The sequence below is a fragment of the Tiliqua scincoides genome, chromosome 5 (assembly GCF_035046505.1).
Source record: "Tiliqua scincoides isolate rTilSci1 chromosome 5, rTilSci1.hap2, whole genome shotgun sequence".
NCBI classification, from domain to species: Eukaryota; Metazoa; Chordata; class Lepidosauria; order Squamata; family Scincidae; genus Tiliqua; species Tiliqua scincoides.
Window position 1 is genome coordinate 91,232,891 of NC_089825.1, and position 23,017 is coordinate 91,255,907.

General features: G+C 47.3%; 1 protein-coding gene across 1 annotated transcript in view; it reads left to right on the forward strand.

The window, feature by feature from the left end:
• The first annotated feature begins 4,745 nt into the window (after positions 1-4,745).
• LOC136651764 (G protein-activated inward rectifier potassium channel 1-like) overlaps positions 4,746-23,017 on the forward strand; it is a 32,439-nt gene continuing 14,167 nt past the window's right edge. The window contains exon 1 of the mRNA XM_066628429.1: positions 4,746-6,727. Within this exon, the coding sequence (XP_066484526.1) occupies positions 6,077-6,727 (651 nt within the window). The 5' untranslated portion in view covers positions 4,746-6,076. The remainder of the gene's footprint in view (positions 6,728-23,017) is intronic.

The following is a 23,017-nucleotide window of genomic DNA, read 5'->3' on the forward strand; positions in this document are numbered from 1 at the left end:
CTCGCTGTTCTAGCAAGTCCTCTTTCTGTATTCTCTCCCTTCTTTAACAAGACACATGAACAGCCCACTGGATCATGTTCTACGACTGAGTCAGAGTAACCCTTGCTATTCCTTATCCGTTGACAAAGATCAATCTTAGGCCATACCCAACCCCTCTTTTTAATGTGACGTCTCAGCCCTGGAATATGCTACTTAAGAAAAAATTGTTTGGGGGCAGGAGAAAAGTATTTGAGTAAGCCCAACTGGCCATGCACATACCTGGATTAAGGAGGAAGGCCTTCTAAAGCAGTGGCAAGCTCAAGGTCAAGCACCATGATAGAAACTAGGTCCAGAAAAAAAAAGTAGGCACTCAAGGGGGCACATAATGACATAAGAACATGAGAAAAGTCTTGCTGGATCAGGCCAAAGGCCCATCTAGTCCAGCTTCCTGTATCTCACAGCGGCCCACCAGATGCGTCAGCGAGCACACAAGACAACAAGAGTCCTGCATCATGTTGCCACTCCCCTCCATTTGGCATTCAGAGGTAGCCTACTTCTAAAATCAGCATGTACGCATCATGGCTTGTAACCTGTGTTGGACTTTCCTCCAACAATCTGTTCAATCCCCTTTTAAAGGCATCTAGGCTAAGTGCCATCATCACCTCCTGTGGCAAGGAGTTCCACAGATTGATGACATGCTGGGTAATGAAATCTCTTCTTTTGTCTGCTCTAACTCTCCCGACATTCAGTTTTAGTGGATGTTCCCTGGTTCTGGTGTGAGAGGGAAAAGAACATCCCTCTATCCATCTCCTGCATCATTTTGTACACCTCAATCATGTCCCACCCACCCCCCACCCCCACAGGCCTTTTTTTCTAGACTGGGGGACATAAAAGGAGAAAAATCCAGCAGGATAAGAAAGTGTTGTAGCAAACAGATAAAGCTGCAGCAGACTATTGATCGAGTTACAGCAGTAGTGTTGACTCTACCTAGCACTGGCTATCTGTGGTGTGGACAGGGATTTTTACCAACTCTGCATGAAAGTGCCAAGGATCAAACCTTTGGCAGGCAAAACAGGCAGTTCTTTTTTCCATTGAGCTAACAGCTCCTCCCCAAAGATAGGGTTGAAAGCTGGGAACAAACCTTTCAGCTTGCCACCTTCTCCCCTCAATGTTCAATCTATTCTTCTGATTTTATACGGAAGTTGACAGATGTTGGAGCAGCGCAACTCGCACATGAAAGGACACAAAGAACACTGTAGGTGGGAGCCATAAGTGCCGTTCCCTTCTAATGATCTGTGCATCTCCTTTTGTCTAACTTCAGCACGTTGCAAAAAAGATGTGAAGGCACAGACGAGTCGCACAATGGCCAGGTGCCTTCAGATCCCTGGCAGGGAGGAGGCTTCAAATCTCAGCACGTTCAGGCTTGCGCCATTCATCTGGTCCTCCGCTGTTCGCGTTTCCTCTAGAGGAACCGGGCTTGATTTGCAAAGAAATTAGATTGAAAACAGTGGCTGGGAATCCGAGCTCATTGCACACTCTGGGGACCCACCTGCTGGCAAGCAGCAAATGAATGTGTTTGGGAGGTGAGGCAGCGATGTGGGGAGGATATTGGATATTAATTAAGATCAGATGCTAGAGTTTAGGCAGAGAAAAAAAAATAGTTGGGCTCCATTTCAACACGTGGCAGGCAGGATGAAGAGCCACCATGGAACACAGTTTGAAATCATTGGTCTCTTTTCGTGCCCAGGTATTTCAAACGGCTTGGCACAATGGGGCTGTAGACCCGCCCCCCCCTCCCTGCAATCCCAAACATGTGTACGCCTACAAGGCTGGAAAGAAAACAAACCCAATTTAGAGAACAGTAGGAGTGTCTAATGGTACATAAGCTGGCAGTATGGGGGCACACTAATGGGGTAACACACATACCTGGTTGCTGGCAGTGCACAAGGACACACACACGCAAAGCACCGCAGGGTTTTTGACACCTATTATTCAGTTACTCTTAGCATTTAAGAATGACTTTTTCTACTCCAGTCCCCCCCCCAAACAACTTACATTTACAGGATCCAAGTGAATTTTGAGGAAAAGGACGATGAGAGCCCCCATGTTTCTCTTCCACAATATTTGATGTTACCACATCACCATCCTTTATCAAGGCCGGATCTCTCCCAACAATTCTGAACTTAACAAGAGGAAAAAAGTAGGGGTGGAAAACAGCAACAGGCCATTGGCGGGATGGGAGGGGTTAAGCCCCCTGCAAATGCCCTCCTGGGTTGTTTTTCATTATTTCTCCCCAAGACAGGCTGGAAAGTCAAAAGCACCGCTGGCTAGGTCTAAGAGGACACTTGCAGGATACCACAGGCAGTCAGGAGAGAGAGAAGCACTCCATCCTATCTGCTGATGGTTGGCAACCTTCAGTCTTGAAAGTCTATGGTGTAAGCCTACAGCACCTGGTATTCCGAGGTGGTCTCCCATCCAAGTACTAACCAGGCCTGACCCTGCTTAGCTTCCAAGATCAGACAAGATCGGGCATGTGCAGGGTCAAATGCTCAAACCCCCTTGCAAATTGTTCCTGTGCCCTTTTTAACTATCCCTCTCTCCAGCTGGGCACCATAAACAGAAGCAAGCCCACTTGGGGAGGAGATGTCTTCTGTGGCATTTGCAGGGAAGAATCCTGCCCAGGTGTCCCTTGAAAATGCTCCCTGTATCCCTATTTCCTCAGTAGGCATGGAAACATGGTTTGCATAACATATTGCCTCATAACATAAAGGCATAACATATTGCCTTTTAAAGAATGGTAGGTCCATTCTTTAAAAGGTGCCTTTGGGCCAGATCACTCTGACGTTTTGTACAGCACCTAGCACATTTAAATGGAACAAAACTGAAGAGCAGCCAAAGCAAACCAAAACAGTATATGAGTGGGTTTTATTGAAAGGGTCAGTATAACTAACAGCGCAATCCTATGCTTGTCTACTCAGAAGGAAGTCTCATTGATTTCAATAGGACTTACTCTCAAGTGTGTATAGGATTGCAGCCTAAACCTCCAAAGATTAACATATTAAAATGTTACACTGTGAGGCTGCAATCCCATATACACTTAACATGGGAGTAAGTTCCCTTGAACTCAGTGGGGCTTCCTTCTGAGTAGGCATGCATAGGACTGTGCTGTAAACATCTCCAAAAAGGTTGAATGGGATGTAAAAATAAGACTTTTTAGAAAGACTTTTTAGTTCAGGTGGTTATACCATATACACTGCTTGTACTTTAAAGCAAAAATCCCCCCCCCCCAGTTCTGAGGTTTAAGCTTCTCCAAACGTGGTTACACACAAAAGAAGGTTGTGTTTCAAACACACAATGAATGCATCACTGTACTTGAAGTAATGGTCATTCATTTAGGTTGCAATCCTGTGCCCAATTTCCTAGGAGTAAGCCCCCTTGAACACAATGGGACTTACTTTTGAGTCAACATGCTTAGGTTGGGCTATTAGAGGGCTTCAAAAGAGGATTTGAACATTAAAGAGGATATAGTTTATCAACAGTGATTGACTGTGAAGGCTAAATTTTCGGGGCAGCATATCAGTGGCTGGGGTGTGCAACCACAGAGAGCAACTACTCCATGCCCTGCTTTATGTGGGCTTCTCCTGGGTAGGTAGGTCCCTGTAGGAAAGAGGCTCTTGGATTGATGGGCACGCAGGGCTTTTCTTATGCTCTTAGTGGAGACCAGAAAGGCAATCTGCTCATGCTCAGAGGCACACTTCATACCTGAGACGTTGGCTGGAATTCTGATTTGTCCCCTCTTGGCTGCTAATAAATCTTCCTCCTTTGTGGAATCTCTTTCCAGGTTGGATCTCACACACACACACCCCAGCAGGGCTTTTCTTATGCTCCTAGTAGGGACCAGAAAGGCAATCTGCTCATGCTCAGAGGCATGCTTCCTACCTGAGACATTGGCTGGAATTATGATTTTCAACCACGCCCCTTTGGGTCACTTGTGCACACACACACACACACACACACCAGCAGGGCTTTTCTTATGCTCTTAGAGGGGATGGGAAAGGCAATCTGTTCATGCTCAGAGGCACGCTTCCTACCTGAAAAGTTGCCTGGCATTTTGATTTGTCACCGACTCCCCTCTCTGGTTGCTAATACCTCCTTTGTGGAATCTCTTTCCAGGTTGTCTGGAAACACACACACACACACGCACACACACACACACACACAGAGTGGGGGGAGGGGGTGGGGCCACAGATTGCCCCCCTTCCCTCCACTGCCCCCACTCCTGGACCCCTGCGATCCATGGCAGGTAAGGGACTTTTAACCCCTTCGTGGCGGCCCTCCGACCTCCAGGCCCTGCCGTGGGCGCCTATGGATGGAGAGAGGGAGGCAGCCTCATTCACATGCCTTCCACCGCTGCCCGGCCGCCTGCCTTGTGCGGGACTTGAGCCATTGTGTGCGGCACGGGCGCTCATGACTCACCGCTGCTCCACCACCGTCCGTCTCCTGCGCGCTGCTGGGGGGTGGGGGTGGGGGGGGGAAGAGGGCTTGCAGCAGCTGAGACCTGCCAGCCCAGGGAGGGAGATCGGAGGAGGAGGGTCACATTCCCTCGCTGGCAGCTGCCTGAACCAGAGCCTGGCGCTCTCCCGCGAGGGACGGCTGAGCCCCCGAAGCGCTGGGCTGGCTGGACAAGAGGCGCCCGGCGGCCACTAGGCGGCGCTGCGGAGACCCCTCGGTCTCTCCCGCTTGGCTTTGCCTGCGCACGTTGGAAGACTTGAGCAGCCGTCTCTGAACTGCCTGCCAGCCAGCGCCTGCCTCCCTGCTCAGCCAGGACCATCTCCCTTGCAAGGACCGCAGAGATTAAGTTTCTGAGTGGCTAATCCAAGCCCGCTGGGGAGGAGGAGGAAGGGCTTGGAGAAGGAAGAGAGCCGGGGGGGAGGGGAAAGGGGAGTTCTCTCCAGCCTTTCTCTCCATCCCTCCTTCCCTCCTAGGCAGCTCAAGTCCACGGAACCCGGGTTGGAGTCACGGAGCTGCGCCCCCCCCAAGAGAGAAGCACCACCACCACCACGGTGGAAGCTCCCGAGCCCAGAGACACAAGTTTCCACCCCGCCAAGGTAGGTGGGGCTGGCTGGGGACGTCCCAGAGATTTTGGGGGGGAGAGCAGCAGACAGGATCTGACCCAAGCCACAGATTGTCCCCCCTCCCTCCACTGCCCCCTACTCCTGGACCCCTGCGGTAAATGGAAGGTAAGGGATCTTCCCCAAGCTGAGCCCAGACGCGGCTTCCTTCCCCCGGGCCACCTCAGAAGCCAAGACTGTGCTTTGGACCGGACATCCCAGCACCAGCAAAGGGACAACGCTGGGAGAAGCCCACCGACCCCCCCCCCATTGGTGCTGGTGGGTGTCCCAGCACCCACAAGGGATGGTCAAGGCATCCCTCCCCTGAAGCAGCCAGGGACCTGCACAACAGAACACAGATTGCAGCTGCTGCCTAGTTGGTGCTTTGCCAAGGGACTGGAAACCAAGCTCTGCCCTAGCGACCCAGTCTCCGGCATTTGAAAAGGACTTCCCCTCCCCAAGCCAGCAACAGCATGCCAAAGTGATGACCCACCAAGCCAAATCTCTTCTTCCTGGGCATCTCCTCGCCACCATTGGACAAAAGCAGCCGACCAACCCAGCAGAGCTTGCCCCATGCGCTCCAGCATCCGCCTCCATCCTCCTAAGGACGACCTGACCACCTGAGTGCATTAGCACAGAAGAAACCATTGGCCAGCCCAGGCAATGCTGTCCAGTGCCAGAATGAGCTCGCAGTAGATCGGTTTGACTGTGTTCCTGGGACATCTGCCCATGGCACACAGAAAAGACAACTAGCCCAATCCCTTCTCCTTGCAGTTTGTCCCAGACCATCACCTATCATGCATTAGCAAGTCCTCCAGCACCGGCTCCCAGCAGACACAGGAGAGCAGCCCATCAAGACAGGAAGGTCCCATTTGTGAGTCAACACTGCAGGGATCTCTGTCTAGTCCAGTATCAGCTCTCCAGTGCCATCAACATACCCTCACAAGACTTCATCAAGCCACCCAGGCAGGCTCTTCTACACCAGGATGTCTGTGGTCCGCAGGAAGTTTGGGGACGACTACCAGGCAGTGGTGGGCGTATCATCCCGCAGGAAGCGCCAGCGCTTTGTGGACAAGAATGGGCGCTGTAATGTACAGCACGGCAACCTGGGTAGTGAGAACAGCCGCTACATCTCGGATCTCTTCACCACGCTGGTGGACCTCAAGTGGCGTTGGAACCTGCTCATCTTCCTGTTGACCTACACTGTGGCTTGGCTGGTCATGGCCTCTATGTGGTGGGGGATCGCATACCTCCGTGGTGACCTTGATATGCACCAGAGCTCTGATTCAGGACACAGCCCATGTGTGGCTAATGTCTACAACTTTCCCTCAGCTTTCCTCTTCTTCATCGAGACGGAGGCCACCATCGGCTATGGGCACCGTTACATCACAGAGCGCTGCCCAGAAGGCATCGCACTTTTCCTCTTCCAGTCTCTGCTGGGCTCAGTGGTGGATGCCTTCCTGATTGGATGCATGTTCATCAAGATGTCTCAACCCAAAAAGCGGGCTGAGACGCTTATGTTCAGCCGCGCTGCGGTCATCTCGCAGCGGGACGGAAAGCTCTGCCTCATGTTCCGGGTGGGCAACCTAAGGAACAGCCACATGGTCTCAGCCCAGATCCGTTGCAAACTCATCAAGGTGAGTCAGAGGGTCCCCCAAAGTAAAAAGTGATCCCATTCTCGTTGTGATGGAGATTTCTGCAGCATGTATCTCAGTAGACAGAGAGCTGAATTTGCTTGTGGGAGGCCTAGCTGCTTCAGATCCAACCTTTGTCCAGGGCCCACATCTACACTCTCACCTAAGTCCTTTGCAGCTCAATCCTATGCATGTTATACAGGCACCCCAAAGTAAATAACTTACTCAGTGGGGCTTACTCCCCTGAAAGTGTGCAAAGGATTGTAGGCTTAGTCTCAGTTCTCCCACCTATAAAATGGGAACATTTAAAGAAAAAAAGATACATCATGGGGTTATTAGGAGGGCAAGCACAAGACAGGTTATAAAGCTATTTGCAAATGAAAAACAATCATATCTAAATATTTCAAGCACCATTGAATTCAGTGAAATTTACTCTCAGGGAAATTTAATACTCATGTACTGTATTAGATATTTTTTCTACTTCTTAAGACATATTGACGAGGCAATAATGCTATGTATTGGTTTATTAAATTTAGTGCTTATACACTTCCCCCCTCCTTACCTTAAAAATCCTTAAATCCAACAGTATTCATAAAAGAAAGTTTCAAAAAGGAAATTTAAAAATATATATATACTTGGATTTTTGCAAACACACTGGAGTCAGAAGAATTTTCCTAAGAATTCTCTCTCTGTGTGTGTGTGTGTGTGTGTGTGTGTGTGTGTGTGTGTGTGTGTGTGTGTGTGTGTGTGTGTACTTGAATGGCGTTGAATGGAGTCAAGGCTCAACCAAAGTTGGTTTTCACTGCCAGGGCTCAGCCTTGGGACATGTAAAATCACGTTACGTAAAAGAGCACCTCTAAGCATATCCAAAGTGCTTTTCCATCACCCCCAAGCAACCTCAGCCAGTCCTTACACACAAGAGATCCTGCACTGGTAATATTCTATCTGCTTTGACCTCACCTGTCGGTGGAAGAGGACTGACTCCAGGTCTTACCTGCTCCCCAACAGGTGACTGAGGCTGTCGAAGCTGTCATCACCGATCTTCACTGCTCAGCGGAAAGGATTTCCTGTGCCTCAGCAACCCCAGCCCACTGATCTGAATTAGAGTCACAAAGAGTTAGCAGGAGCGAACAATGGTCAAGACAGCAAGGAGCCAAAAAAATCCAAGCTGAAAATGCTTGGGGAGGGGAGGAATTACAAGAGATGTGCTGAAGCTCTTCCTTCCTGTTCCAGATATAAGGAGGCAAGCTGTAGAATTGCTTAATAGCAAGGGCTCAAAATCACACAGTTGGGGGGGGGGGGCGGACACATGTATATATGATCCAGAGCAGACTCCTTGCATGTTTTTTTCATAGTATGCCCTGCCCTGGTTGTGAAGTTCTGGAGAGAGAGAATCAGAGCAGCCTTATAGCAGATAAGACCGGAGAGCAGAGAAAGGGTGCCAAGTGAAACAAAGGAAAACCAAGGGCGGAAACATAACGTGAACGAAGATGCTGAATGTTCTTCCTCTTTGTTAATGTTCTAAATGGTCTTCCCCTTCTTCATGCAAGCCATAATGAACTCATAACATTCACTGCCATAGGATGCTGATCACTAGCACAGATGGAAATACAGATAAATGTTTAAAGGGCTATCAATAACTGTGCTATAACTAGGACATAAATAAAAGTCCATGTCCACAGGCAGGATGCCTCTGATTAACAAATACCGGGACAAATGAAAGGTGATGGCTTTCTCTAGCTAACCCACTTGCACACTTCCTGGGGTAGGGGGACATCCGGCTGACCTCTGCCAGAGTCCGTGTGCAGGGCTTGATCATCATTTTTGTCTTAATCAGCTTCTGCGTTCCTGTGTTCTTACATTCCTCAACTTTTGAGGATCACTTTTATGCTATTCATTGTTCTTTAATATATACAACCATGTACAGAGAAGATGTTGCAGGTTGTTCTTGTGGTAGAACTAATATTGTTTCCGCAAACCAATGATTCTGAAGTTCTGGCTAGTCCCATCATGTTTGGCAACCTTCAGTCTCAAAAGACTATGGTATAAGCCCAAAGCACCTGGTATTCCCGGGCAGTCTCCCATCCAAGTTTTACCCAGGCCTGACCTTGCTTAGCTTCCAAGATCAGACAAGATCAAACATGTGCAAGGTAACAGTTGCTGCTAGTCCCATCACTGCTTCCTGAAACCCACACTTTGGTTCAGGTACTTTTCAGATGAGAATATAGACCAATGCTGTTTGAGAGGGAAGAGCGCCCATGCAAATCCTGGTTTCTCTTCATTTCAAAGAATGCATGGGTTTTTTTCAGGAAAGCAGTAGCCTAAATTCCAAATAACCAGGTTTTCACCTTAGGGTTTTTAGAATCTTTCCAAAATCCTGCCAATCATTTTAGCCGCCACCAGTCCATATTGAGCAGTACTCGGGATGTCTTGTCTTGTTTTACATCATCTTGAATATTCCCTAATACCAGAGCTCTTGGAATGTATGGAAGATTATAACATGATCATGATAAGTTATGATATGTATAATCCATCCACTCACTGCCCAGTGCATTTCAATACATAAAGATCTCCAACACATGTAAATATCTAGTCTTTCACTACCTTTTCATCATATTCCTCATTGTGATTCTGCAATCACCTTAAAGTGCTGTGGGATATAATGTCACATAGAAATAACTTGGTTGCAAGATTATTTCAGTGGCAAAAGAAACAGAACCGTCTGGCTCGTGATTCAAAATATAATGGCCAAGCTTCTCACTGCGGGGATACACCAAATTCCTTTTCTCATCATTTGATAGCGCTGGCACCTTGATCATCTGTTCTTTGATTGATTGATGACAACAACTTATATGCCATCTCTCCACACTGAGCAGCCTCAAGGCTTCTCATAAATGTGGAAAAACAACAAATCAGAATGACAATAAAAATAATAAACTAGCAGCGAATTAGAACATCAAAAAACCGCAGACGAAAATGTTCTCACAAAGAGGCAGAGGTGAACTAAAAGCATGCTGTCACCACTGCCTGCCAAAAGAAGGGCAATGACACAGCCAGACACACCCCTCTCAAGGGGGGGGGGCTGTTCCACAATCTGAGTTCTGCAACTGACAGCCCAGTCTAACCAATTTTCCAGCGCCGATGCAGCCGCAGTGCAGCCCCGAGATAAGGGAAGAAGCATTCCCTTACTTTGAGAAGGCCTCCATGACTGTCCCGCCACTTCAGGATGCCATGTGCACCCTACTGGTGCGACTGTATTGGCACTGGAAAGTTAGTTGGGATTGGGCTGTGAATATATGAAGCTAGCATACAGGGTCATACCATTGGTCTATACTTCCTGGCCACAGCTCTCTAGTGTTTTATGCTGGTCTCCCCCAGATCTGTGTGGGATGCCACCCTGGGACCGATTGAACCTGGGACCATCTGTGCACAAAACAAGGGCCGTATCAAGGGTTTATATTACATGAAATCCAGTGGTGTAGTTAGGGCATCTGGCAGCCGGGGCTGTGATATCAGGCATCACCCTTGGAAGTGCCTGACCTGGGAGTAATTGCAGTGTTGTGATTGTTACTGCCAGTTCCAGGCTTATGGTGCACTCAGAGTGTTTGAGAGCCGCTCAGATCAGGCGACCACTGTTTTCTCAAAAAAAGCGATCAGTCACTCAGAGCGGTTCACAACTGCTCCAAGCACCTGCAGAGGGGTGCAGGAGAAGGTACTGCAGTGGCAAGGAGGCATTCACACCACTGTAGTACCTTCTCCTGCAGCCCCTTGCATCTCAGGATTCACTGTCAGGGGTATGGGTAGGTACCCACTGAAAGCATGGTACCCAGGGCAATGTACCCCCTGCTCCCCTTAGCTACGCCACTGATGGAATCTTACAGGTCTTCCAAAGCATTCCTTCATTTTCTTAAGAAACTGGCTCTCACAAGTTGCTGTTGACTTCCTAAAGCTCCGGTTATAAATTCTCTCCAAACCATAGAAGTCTTAAGAATGGTTGTAACTGACCAGTTCTGTTCATGCTCATTCCTCATCAAATCCTGATTTTTTAATAGAAGCCACTTTTTTCCATTTTGACAAGTCTTGCGAAGGCCCAACTGAACTGAAATCTCTTACACCTGGAGGAAAAAAAAAACTCTTGTGTATAGTATATCTAGAAAAGTGAGTTGGGTTGAGAATTGAAATCTAGTGGAAGCTTGCAAAGAGCTGTAACATGGACACAGTGTTTTCAGCAGAACATCTTGTTCAGACCATTGGACAATCTAAGTTAGCATCAATCATTTGCATTGATTCATAGCACCTCTGTAGGGCTGCAGATGGAGATCTTTTCCCAGCCCAATCTGGAGATACCAAAGATTGAAGCATAGTCTCCTCTCCAAGGTGACCCCAAAATATGATGGATCAAATTCTCTCCACCATGACTCCTACATCTTAAGAAGTACATTGGGCAAGTATGGGCACTTGTCCAGTATTAACCCTATACTGGGATAGGCCCTGACTACCTTCGCGGCAAGCCGAATCAGCCCAACAAAATGCAAAACTAGTTCTGAAGTCCATTCTTACGGGTGGTTGGCATTTGGGGGAATCTGTGGCTAGCCAGCCCTAATTCCTTCTGGCAAGAACTCTCCCCTGCCACAGAGTAGGAAGTGCCTCAAGCTGTCACTTGCATCTCGCTTCTGTCTTCGCGAGTTCCTGCATCCCTGGAACAAGCCGTTCTCTGACATGGGCTCCAATCCAACCCAAGTGCTTTGACTATCAAAGGCAAATCCTGCTGGACCACTGAGCGCCGGAGACTTTTGTCAGATCACACCATCACAAGGGCACACACAGGCAGGCATCTGGGCAGTTCTGAGGGCTTCCTTCCAACAGCTGAGTTTGAAGGTCACAAACAGTGCGGTGTGCTTGCCTGTGCAGCCATAGAACTGCCGTCTGTTGCAAAACTTGTTGTTCTGAGAACTTTGGCTTCCATTTTCTTTCTGAAAGTCAAGTTTCTAGTCCCATCAGAGAAAACTAGGAAATCTGTTCTTGGACTATGTAGGCAGGCATCCTGACATCCCAAAGCCCCCTTCTCCTGACTCCTCTCAGTGTTAGCCAACCCGTACCTTTCCCTCCAGTAACCATAACTTCTCTCCATACCTCCTTTCTAAAACCAGTAACTAAGGGAACCAACACAAATATAAGGCAGCTGGGTCCTGTCAAGCACTAGAAAAGGCCTAAGGAGGAGTCACAAGGCCCTGAAGCTTACAGAAAACCAGAATCCAGCCACAGAACATGTGAAAGGATAGTAAAGAGAAGGGTGTTTCTGCGTATGTGCAGACTGCCATTCCCTCACCTTTGAGTAACTGTAGCCAGTCTCCCTGGGATTGGAAAGTAAGCAATACTCAAATTTCTGTAAAACCGAGGAGTTAAAGCTCAAGCAAGACACAAGCTCTGTCCTCAGAGCTGACTTTCCTCATCGTGCATATATGAGACTGGTTGTTGACAACTGGTTAAGGGACATGTATTTTGGACATGCTCAGAGGCACTCTGGACAGAGGAATGGCACAGGGGAAGTGAATAGAGAGTTCCTTTTCCCCTCCCCTTATAATACTAGAGCTTGTCATCATCCAAGTGAAAATTGGCATCCTCGCCAGTGCAATTGCTTGGCAAGAGATTCAGGTCAGACAAAAGGAAGTGCTTCCCACACGGCACAATTAAACGATGGAATTAACAGCCACAAGATGTGGAGATGGCGACTGACTGGCTGAGACCCAATCATGAGGCAGACTGAAGCAGTAAAACCGAGGCAGTAAGGATTCTGGATCGCTCCACTTCGAGACTACAAGTAGGGGAGTCATATTTTAGAATGCCCCCCGGGCAGCAAGAAATACCCTGCATGTAGTAAACTCATAACTCAAGAAAAGATCTGTGCTTAAATCTTTCCTTCCATGAGCTTTACCACATACATTAAAGCTGCAATCCCATCCATACTTACCTGGAGGTAAGCCCCATTGACTATAATGGGACTTGCATCTGAGTAGACATGCTAGGATTGGGCTCTGAGGCTTTTAAAATTTATTATTTGCAAGGGGAAGCAGCCTATACCACAACGCCACACTTGCAGTCTGAAGTGGAATACAGTACCACGGGCAACCTCGTTCTGTAATGTGTGGTTGGCAACCTTCAGTCTCGAAAGAATATGGTATAAGCCTACAGCACCTGATATTCCCAGGCGGTCTCCCATCCGAGTACTAACCAGGCCTGACTCTGCTTAGCTTCCAAGATCAGACAAGATCAGGCATGTGCAGGGTAACAGTGCAGTTTGGGCTTTAGATGGTTTTAAAGGGGGGATAAGGCAAATTCACAGAGCATGGATCTCTCCATTATTATTAGCCTTGATGCTCAAATAAAACCTCCATGTTCCGAGGCAGTGTACCACACTGAATGCCAGTGGTTGGACTGCAGCAGGAAGGGCGGGCCATGGCTTTCCTGAAAGCATCTGATTGGAAACAGGGTCCAGGGGCAGATGGACCTGGGGGGTCCAGGGGGGTTCCTGGGGTGGGGGAGGTGAAACTCCAGGCATGCCAGTGGCCTTTTCCCTTCACCTTGCAGAGATTCAGCTCTACTTGTTGAGCATGCCTCATCGTCAGGCTTCTTACCTTTGTGACCCCCCTCCTCTGTGCCTGTGTAAGGTTGCTGTTGCAGCACACATGCTGGCTAGCTCTGTGCTTCCCCCAACACCTGATTAGTACAGCCCAGGCATCCCTGCCCAGCTATGCAGGATGATAAGTGTTATCAGGCCGGCTCCACTCCACCCTCCAAAGGCCCCCTGACACCATCAATCAAGGCTGCCTTCTGCAGAAGGAGGCCTGCTGCAGCTGCTTTGCATTTGAAGGCAGAGATGGGTGGGGAGGGTCTCCTGGTTTACAGCATGGTCTTTCCCAGGAAGGGATCTCTTGGCTGGTGCAATGGAACAGTGGAGACAATGACACACAGCGAATAACAACATGTGGACATGAACACAGGCGACTGAGGAAGACCCCATCCAATCAATCTCATTAAAGCAGAAACAGGTTTCTAGTCCTCATGCTCCAGGATGATTCCCCCCCTCCCCAAATGCCAAATGTCCAGAAACCATGAAGTGGGTTCCTAGGCACGTTATGGCTTGCAGAGGAAAATGTTAGGACTCTAACAGCCAGGTCCTATGCATGTCTACTCAGAAGTAAGCCCCATTATGTTCCATAATGGAACAGGAAAGTATGGGTAGGATTGCGACCCAAATAAGAACGTAAGAAGAGCCCTGCTGGATAAGGCCAAAGGCCCATCTAGTCCAGCTTCCTGTATCTCAAAGTGGCTCGCCAAATGCCTCCGGGACCACACAAGCAAATACCTGCATCCACTTGCCACTCCCTTGCATCTGGCCTTCTGAGGTAGCCTACTTCTAAAACCAGGAGGTTGCACAAACCCATCATGGTTTGTAACCTTTGATGGGCTTTACTTCTAGAAATCTGTCCAATCCCCTTTTAAAGCCATCTAAGCCAGATGCCATCACCACATCCTGTGGCAAGGAGTTCCACGGACTAATTGCACACTGGGTAATGAAATCTATTAAGAGAATTTGCCTTTTAGGGAGAAAAAAAAAAGGGAAGGTAGTTCCTCTGCCAGGGCCCACTGAAAAGTCACAAAGAAAGCCGCACATTTCTCAATAAGACCTGATGCTCCCTCTCTGCTCCTACTTTCTGTAGGACATCTGCATTTAGCCACTGAACATGCCAAGGGTGTAAGTTAGCCCCTGATCTTAGGTGTAACATTTGTTACGCAGCATCAGCCTGTGCCATGGAAAGGAGCACATCAAGCAATAGGAAAATGTATATCCCGTGCTCTCCCTCTGTGAATTAGGCACCATTTATCTATCAATGTAAGCATGTGCAGGCTTTTGAGGCTCCCATGTTTCCCTGGATTAGGAAACTAGGCTGCTTTCATAAGAGGGGTGTGTGTGTGAGTGAGTGAGATAGTGAGTGAGCAGGTGGGTGGTGCTAATTTTCTGTGTCTTCTCCTTTGCCTGCCCTGTATGGCAGAATTATCTCCCCGAACAGCTATCTGGCGCCTCCTTCCAAATCAAAGTACAGTACTGTATATGTGTCACTGCTTTTGCTCCTGTTACCTTTCTCCCTCCTCAAATCACACCTTCTATGTTATCTCCCCCCCCCCCCCCCCACACACACACACACACTCCTACCCTACTGGCAAATTCATAGAATCATAGATAGAGTTGTCGGGGACCTGGTTCATCATCTAATCTCTGCTTACTGCCAGGAATTTCATAAAAGAAACACTTCTTTACCCAGTGCCTAATTAGTCTGTGGACCTCCTTGCCACAGGATGTTGTGTTGGTGCCTGGCCTAGAGGCCTTTAAAAGAGGATTTGGACAGATTTATGGAAGAAAAATCCATCAGGTGGATCACAGTCATGATGACAACTGGTCAGTGTAAATAATTTCAGTGCCAGACAGCTCTTATAGAGAGCTAGTCCTCCCCTTCTTCTGAGTAACAGCCCTTCAGATACTTGAAAATGTCTTTCATTTCTCCCTTAATCTTCTCCAGTTCTTTTAACCATTCCTCACAGGACTAGGTTTCCAGACCATTCACTACCTTTATCATCTTCCTCTGAATCCGTTCCAGCTTGTAAGGTCACTGGTTGGCAACCTTCAGTCTCGAAAGACTATGGTATAAGCCTACAGCACCCGGTATTCCCAGGCGGTCTCCCATCCAAGTACTAACCAGGCCTGACCCTGCTTAGCTTCTGAGATCTGTAGGTATAAGCCTACAGCACCCGGTATTCCCAGGCAGTCTAAGGCACTCTAAGGTCTAAGCCTAATTCCCAGGCTTGTAAGGTCATTGGAGCAGGAATCTGTCTTTTTATTTAGGTCAGTGGTTCCCAAACATTTTAGCACCAGGACCCATTTTTTGAAATGACACTCTGTCAGGATCCATCTAAGTTTGTCAGACTTTTAAAAAAGGAGATCTAGAAAAAAATATTGATTTATAAGTAATAATAACCCAAAAAAGACCCTCAAACATTTATCTCCCTATATTTATACATGCTTGCAAACTGGAGGAGCTGAGCTCTTTGCAGGGTAATTAGCAGCTAAGGTATCTGACTTTTGAATAGCCTCAGGGCTTGAGGCAATTAGTTATCTGATCTTTCCATCACCCTTTGGAAACCCACCAAAAATCAGGTTGTAACCCACCAGTGGGTCCTGACCCACAGTTTGGGAACCATTGAGTTAGGTTCCTCTGTACACCCATTGCAATGGTGTTGCCATCATTCCTCAGCATGTGAATACAGCTAGCCATTTACCAAAGGGTAACTTTTGGGGAAGTACATGAGAGTGATTAGTAATTTGGTCATCTCTAACGGGGATGGCCAGAAGGGAGATCACGATCTACTGGTGAGTCTCTGGGCAGCTTGCATTAGATCTGCAAAGTTACTGACACCCAGTAGTTTTAACAGCGGAAGCAGAACTGCAAGTTTAAATAATAGTTTCTTTATCACAGTTGCCCTTCTGTTAATCATTTACTTCTCAACCTCAGTGATCGTCATCTGTAATATGGGAATATTAACTGTGTGCATGTAGATGCTGGTTTTCTGCTCCCAGAAATAAAGAGAATGGGGCATACCTGGCCATTTGAAGTCTGTTTGAATTAACCCATTTCTGCCCAACCCACAGGTATACTCATTTGTTCCCTGTTGCATATATGCAACACTGGGCAGAAATGGCTTAAGGAACTTCCGTGTTAGGGCTTGCCATTGACACATCACATTACTCTTATTGGCAAGTTCAGAAAATGGCTCAACACAGAGGCAAGATTAGTATCACTTGTGAAAATGGGAAGATTTATTTATTTGCAGATTTCGATGCACACAGCCCACCCTGGCTACCTAATCAGCAGACTGTGGGTGAATTTTTTTTCTCTTCTACAAACACCAACCCACGTGTGTCCCTGATGCATACTCTTTCTGTCACCCGCATTTAACTTTCCCGTGTCGCCCACCTCTGTCAGCGCACTCATGCCGCTTGATCTGCAGGCCAAGCTTATGCAGGCGTAAATGGATTCTTCTATCTCATAGAGTATTGTGCTTGTGGCAGTGAAGCCTCACTTCGAACAGAGCATGGGTCAGAGGGGCAAGGCATGGAAGGAGGGAACCCAAAAGAGTGGTGTGTGGGCCAAAATCATGGTACAGCCTGATCCTGTGCCTGTTTACTTGGAGGTAAACCCTCCTGGGTTCAGCAGGGCTTGCTCCCGTGTAATTGAGCACAGGATTGCAGCATTAATTGCTTGTCTTTTCTGCTGCCTCACCATCACTCAGGAAGGTCAGAGGAGGTGCTAGCACTGTGTCCATCTTTCCCTTCCTCCCCACCCAGCCCTCATTGCAATTAACTTTGGAGAAAGTTGCAAAGATGCTCTCCTTTGCTGACATCTGTTCTCTGCAAAGCTTTGCCCAATGGGGAGAATGTGGCAAGGGACTGGCTCATGTGGAGCCACAAGGCAGCTGGTCTGTTCTGCTTTCCATGCTGTCTCTTCCAAGATCAGAATACAAATCAAGCCCTGTGCTGTACCAGATTCTGCTATGGAAGTATGGACAACAACTGGAGGAAATTGTATAGCAAATTGAAGAGTCATGGTGAGGCCAGTTCTGGCCATCTTCAGCATTATTTGTTGGAAAGATCTTGCAGATCCTCTTAGTGGGAAAGGAGACCTTGATAGAGTCCTTGAAAACATTATACATTCAGAGAAGATGAAATGTTGCAGGGTCTCAGTGACGTTACTCTATGTCTTGCAGAGCAAAATTTGCCATTCCAGGGAGCACCTTTATTTACAGTGCAATCCTATGCTTGTCTACTCAAATGTAAGGCTGCAGGTGTTCAATGGGGCTTACTCCCAGGAAAATGTGTATAGGATTGCACCCTCAGTTATTTTTCCATAGTTTTATACAGCCCTTCCTCCAAGGAGCTCAGGGCTGTGTACATGGTTCCTTCCCATCCTTTTATCCTCACAACAACCCTGTGAGGTGGGTGAGACTGAGAGATAATGACTGGCCCAAGGTAACCCAGGAAACTTCACGGCTGAGCAGGGATTTGAACCTGAGTCTTCCAGGTCTAAGTTCTGTTCCTGAACCACTACAGTACATCATCCTGACATTCTACTCCGGATCATGACAACTGTGGGCTATTCCTTTTTACTATAAAGTTCATCAGCAAATTCTGTACAATCAAGATTTGAACTGCCGCTCTGAAACCATTACGAAGCAACGCATGACTGGGGAGAGAATGCAGGCACAGTATCTCTCCTTGCATAGTCAGTATAAATATTTGGAAGTGTGTGCCAAGAAAAGACTAAATGCAGCACTTGAGGAAGTGAGAAATTCTCGCTACTATGGAATCTTCATAGATGGGCTATCTTGCATACTGAACAGCTGGTATTTAGCATAAGATGTATACATGAAAAAAGATGTAGAATGGGATACGCAGGTATGATTTCTGAAAATGGGGCCACAGCCAGGAGCTCCAGAAGGATCTCTCCAGACTGGCAGAATGGGCAGCAAAATGGCAGGTGCGCTTCAATGTCGGTAAGTGTAAAGTCATGCACATTGGGGCAAAAAATCAAAACTTTAGATATAGGCTGATGGGTTCTGAGCTGTCTGTGACAGATCAGGAGAGAGATCTTGGGGTGGTGGCGGACAGGTCGATGAAAGTGTCGACCCAATGTGTGGCGGCAGTGAAGAAGGCCAATTCTATGCTTGGGATCATTAGGAAGGGTATTGAGAACAAAACGGCTAGTATTATAATGCCGTTGTACAAATCTATGGTAAGGCCGCACCTGGAGTATTGTGTCCAGTTCTGGTTGCCACATCTCAAAAAAGACATAGTGGAAATGGAAAAGGTGCAAAAGAGAGCGACTAAGATGATTACGGGGCTGGGGCACCTTCCTTATGAGGAAAGGCTACGGCGTTTGGGCCTCTTCAGCCTAGAAAAGAGACGCCTGAGGGGGGACATGACTGAGACATACAAAATTATGCAGGGGATGGACAGAGTGGATAGGGAGATGCTCTTTACACTCTCACATAATACCAGAACTAGGGGACATCCACTAAAATTGAGTGTTGGGCAGGTTAGGACAGACAAAAGAAAATATTTCTTTACTCAGCGTGTGGTTGGTCTGTGGAACTCCTTGCCACAGGATGTGGTGACGGCGTCTAGCCTAGACGCCTTTAAAAGGGGATTGGACAAGTTTCTGGAGGAAAAATCCATTATGCGGTACAAGCCATGATGTGTATGTGCAACCTCCTGATTTTAGAAATGGGTTATGTCAGAAGGCCAGATGCAAGGGAGGGCACCAGGATGAGGTCTCTTGTTATCTGGGGTGCTCCCTGGGGCATTTGGTGGGCCGCTGTGAGATACAGGAAGCTGGACTAGATGGGCCTATGGCCTGATCCAGTGGGGCTGTTCTTATGTTCTTCTGTTCTTAGCTCCCTTGCAAGTTGGTCTTGAATAGTGAGTGGTTTTGTGCCTGGCTGTCTTACGTCAATGTTTTTTAATCTCGCTTGTGCTTGTCTTTTATTGTGTGCATTCTGTGTTGTCCATTGCCTCTGTTTCCTGACCATTGTTTTATGCCAATAAAGGTCTCAATCAATCAGTCAGTCAATCAATCAAATGGGGCAATATGATAAAAAGGAATAGACATCACAAGGGAGATAAAAACAAGTACTGGTGGACTGTAATGCAAAGTTATAAGACTGTAGAGGCCAAGGGTATAGTCATGCTTCAAATATGCCTTGGAAATCCAGAATGTGAGCACTATGATAAAGATGAGAATCCTCAGGCATTGTTTACACCTTGTTTTCATATTCTCTGAGCTTGTGTGGCACCCACTCCATGGAGAAGGGCCCTGAAGTGAGAACGGATTTTGGAAAAGTACAGAAGCAACACTGTGTATTTTTGTGTAGTCCTACAGGATGGAAGATTTTTCAGGGCTCTCTCTCTCTCTCTCTCTCTCTCTCTCTCTCTCTCCATTCCCTGTCAACAATTAGATGGGGCTTGAGAATCAATGCCGTTGGTCCCCCTGTGAAAAATAATAAAGATGTGCTAGATTCTCTCTTCAAAAGTGAGGAATTGGACTTGAAGGCAGAAATTCAGGCTGATGTTTCACATCTTAATGAGTGAATGCAATGTACTGAATTTATCCTTCCAATTATAATGTGGTACCAGATGCTGCAGTCCACCCACATCCAGAGCAAACTTCTCCAGGGATCCAAGCTTATATGGACGGAGGGCAGCAAGGTATTGAAAACTCCCTGGAAGAAATCCAACTGTTGAATGAACACTGGCCTAGTCTTCTCATGGAAACTAAGATCATCACTAAGGGGCTAGATATCACTGCCAAATTCAAGAGAAATTCGAGAAATTCAAGAGAACAGCCAGAAGGGTTCTTCCTAAGGAAGAAGGGTTTCTTGACCCAACCCATATAGAATACACAGTCTAGTCCAGCAATTTTCGACGACTGTGCCATAGCACATTGGTGTGCTGCAAATGATCCACAGTTGTGTCACAGGAGTTTGGGGAGAGTCATTTATTAGTAAGGCCATTGGGAGGTTTGAGCCCTCTGCCAGCAGCATGGTGTGCCTTGTCAGTTGTCAGAAAGCCATTGGTGTGCCATTTCAGCACCTTGTCAGTGTGCTATGCGATGAAAAAGGTTGAAAACTGCTGATCTAGCCCCTTGAAGACAAATTCAGGGCTGTGGTCTTCACTACAGCCATGGACATGCTCCTCTCAAATCCTAAAACTGTAGTCAGGACCATGGGGAAACCCTCAAATGTGTCATTCTGCATCCCTGAGTCATTTGTTGTTGCAGAAGGTGAAGAAATTGCCAAGTTTGTGGAATGCCTGTCTACCACATATCCACAACATGGAAACAAGGACAAGATGTCAGGTGAACATTGCCGGTTTTACAAAATCAGGAAAGACTCAGATCTATGTCTCTGGAGCAGCTATGAGCACTGCACTTGGCTTCTCAAACAGATTTACGGTGAAGGTTGCGAATCTGTATTCCTTCAGATGTGCATTTGCTTGAAAATGCTCATTGTCTTGCCTGCCTCAGTAGCATCCCAGGAATGCCCTTTCAGTAAGGTCATTAAGGCCTATGTGCAGTCAGTGATCGGGGTGGACAGGCTGAACCACTGATTATGCTGTCAGCGGGAGAACAGACATGCTGAGTAAATAGAAGATGATGATTGATGACTTTGCATTCGTGAAGTCTGCTGTCCGGTTTTGTTTCAGAATCTCTAACATTTAGGATCTCAGATGTAAATGTGTGTTTTCTGTGGGGGACATCTCAGTGTACAGCTTGTTGGCAGCAGCCACTAATTGACTGTGCCCCCAAGTCAAAATTTTGCCTTTAGCTCTGCCCCAAGCTAAAGGCTTCAGTTACGTTAAAGTTCTAGTGAAAAGCCAAATAGATCCCACAAGGCTGAAGTCTGCCTGTCTCTTCTGTACGGCTCCAGGCACCTGGCCACTGTTGACAAAAGACACTGTAGCTCACCTCTCTTTTCTCCTCCATGCTTTCTCTTCTGCTCAGTTTCCTTTTTCCTTTTTGAGTCTAGGGAGCTGGTGGAGAAGTTGCTGCCCAGGTGTAGGCACCTGGCAGACACCACCATCAATCCACTGCCTCAGGCTATTGCCTCAGTTGGCCTCCGCAGATGAGCCAGCCCCTGAGAACAGTAAAATCCATAACACAAAATCAATCACATTTTAAAACAACTCATTCACAGTCCGTTCGCAACATGGTGACAAATTCAAATAGAGCGCAGACTCAGTCATGACCTCACCTCATGACATCAAATATGACAGTAAGATTCAACAATCCAGTAATCCGTTCCAAAGGACTTTCCACCTGCAACAAGCTTTAGACCTGTATAGGAATTTCAGTTGGCCAAAGAAATTAAACTCACATATTGCACCTACAGAATATTGGGGGGGGGGGGGAGGGAGGAATCAGAGCTTCATAATTTATTAATTCAGACATGCCTGAGATGATGGTGCATCAGTGCTCGGCAATGGTCTTGATTTTGTGCACATGTAATTGATGTTAGTGCCCTCTAGGTTTGCATTAAAAGCTGTGTGTGAACTAATGAGGCCTTTTGAACAGTATTAGATTTTTTCCAAGGGGAGGGGGTGGGTTATCTCAATGCTGCCACTCAATTATCCAGGCTGATGCCATAGAAAATTTCACATGTTCTTGTTGCACAAAGACGTGGGACGATTCAACCACTTCTAGAAATGACTTTGATCAGTATCTCTGCCATTTCCAGCTCTCGTTGTGGGAGCGCCGTAGCAGAGCAGTTGCTCTTGTCCTCCTTTTTCTGCAGCTCCTTGGGTGAGCGGGTTGTCTGTCCCTGTCAGTCTTCAACCTTAAATGAGGGGTGTTTTCTCGGAGTGTTTCGAAAAGCCTTCAGCCGCCGTTCCCTGGCTGCTCTTGTCAGCCACTGGGAAACCAGTCCCTTAAAAAATGAAATAAAGAACAAAACAAAAAAAAGAAGAAGGAGGAGGAGGAGGAGGAGGAGGAGGCTTGGCCATTCAGGCATCGAACATCACATTAGGTTAGCTGTTGAATTGCACAGGGATTTGCGAAGGAACTGGGATTGACATGTGATTTCACAAAGATGACATCTATCCCAACGGTGACCAAAGAGGGGAACTAATGTCTAGCTAATACAGGTCAGCAAGGCACGTGGGTGCTGCTTCTGTGGCAAAGAGAGATGAATAGAGAGACTACAAAGTCAATCACAATGTTCAGATATGCTCCGGGCAGCCAAGTGAAGCCCTGGGATGCCTCTTGCTCATATTTCAACAGGAGTCTTACTTTTCTTGCATCTTATCCATTGTTCCACACTCCTGTCTCTTTTACCCCCATTTTTTTCCTTTGAAAATTTTCTTAAAGTCAATTCCGTCCATATCTGCTGTAGACACCTTGCTAATTTCTTTTGCTAATTACCACAAATACACCCAGCAGCAGTGTCTGCAATCACTCAATTCCGCATCCTGAGCATCCAGTGAATTGCTGTTACTTCAACTAATGTTTCTCCCTGAGAACATTTCCCTAGGGACAGGGAGGGGGGCAGCCACCATGGGTGTTTGTTTTGTGCTTGAGAGAGTCAGGGATCATTCAAGGAGAAAAAACCTTCTCAGGCACTCAGGGAGTCACACCTAGCCACTGAGCTAGGACTACAGCGCTGTGAGTCATGTGCCCTAGATACCTT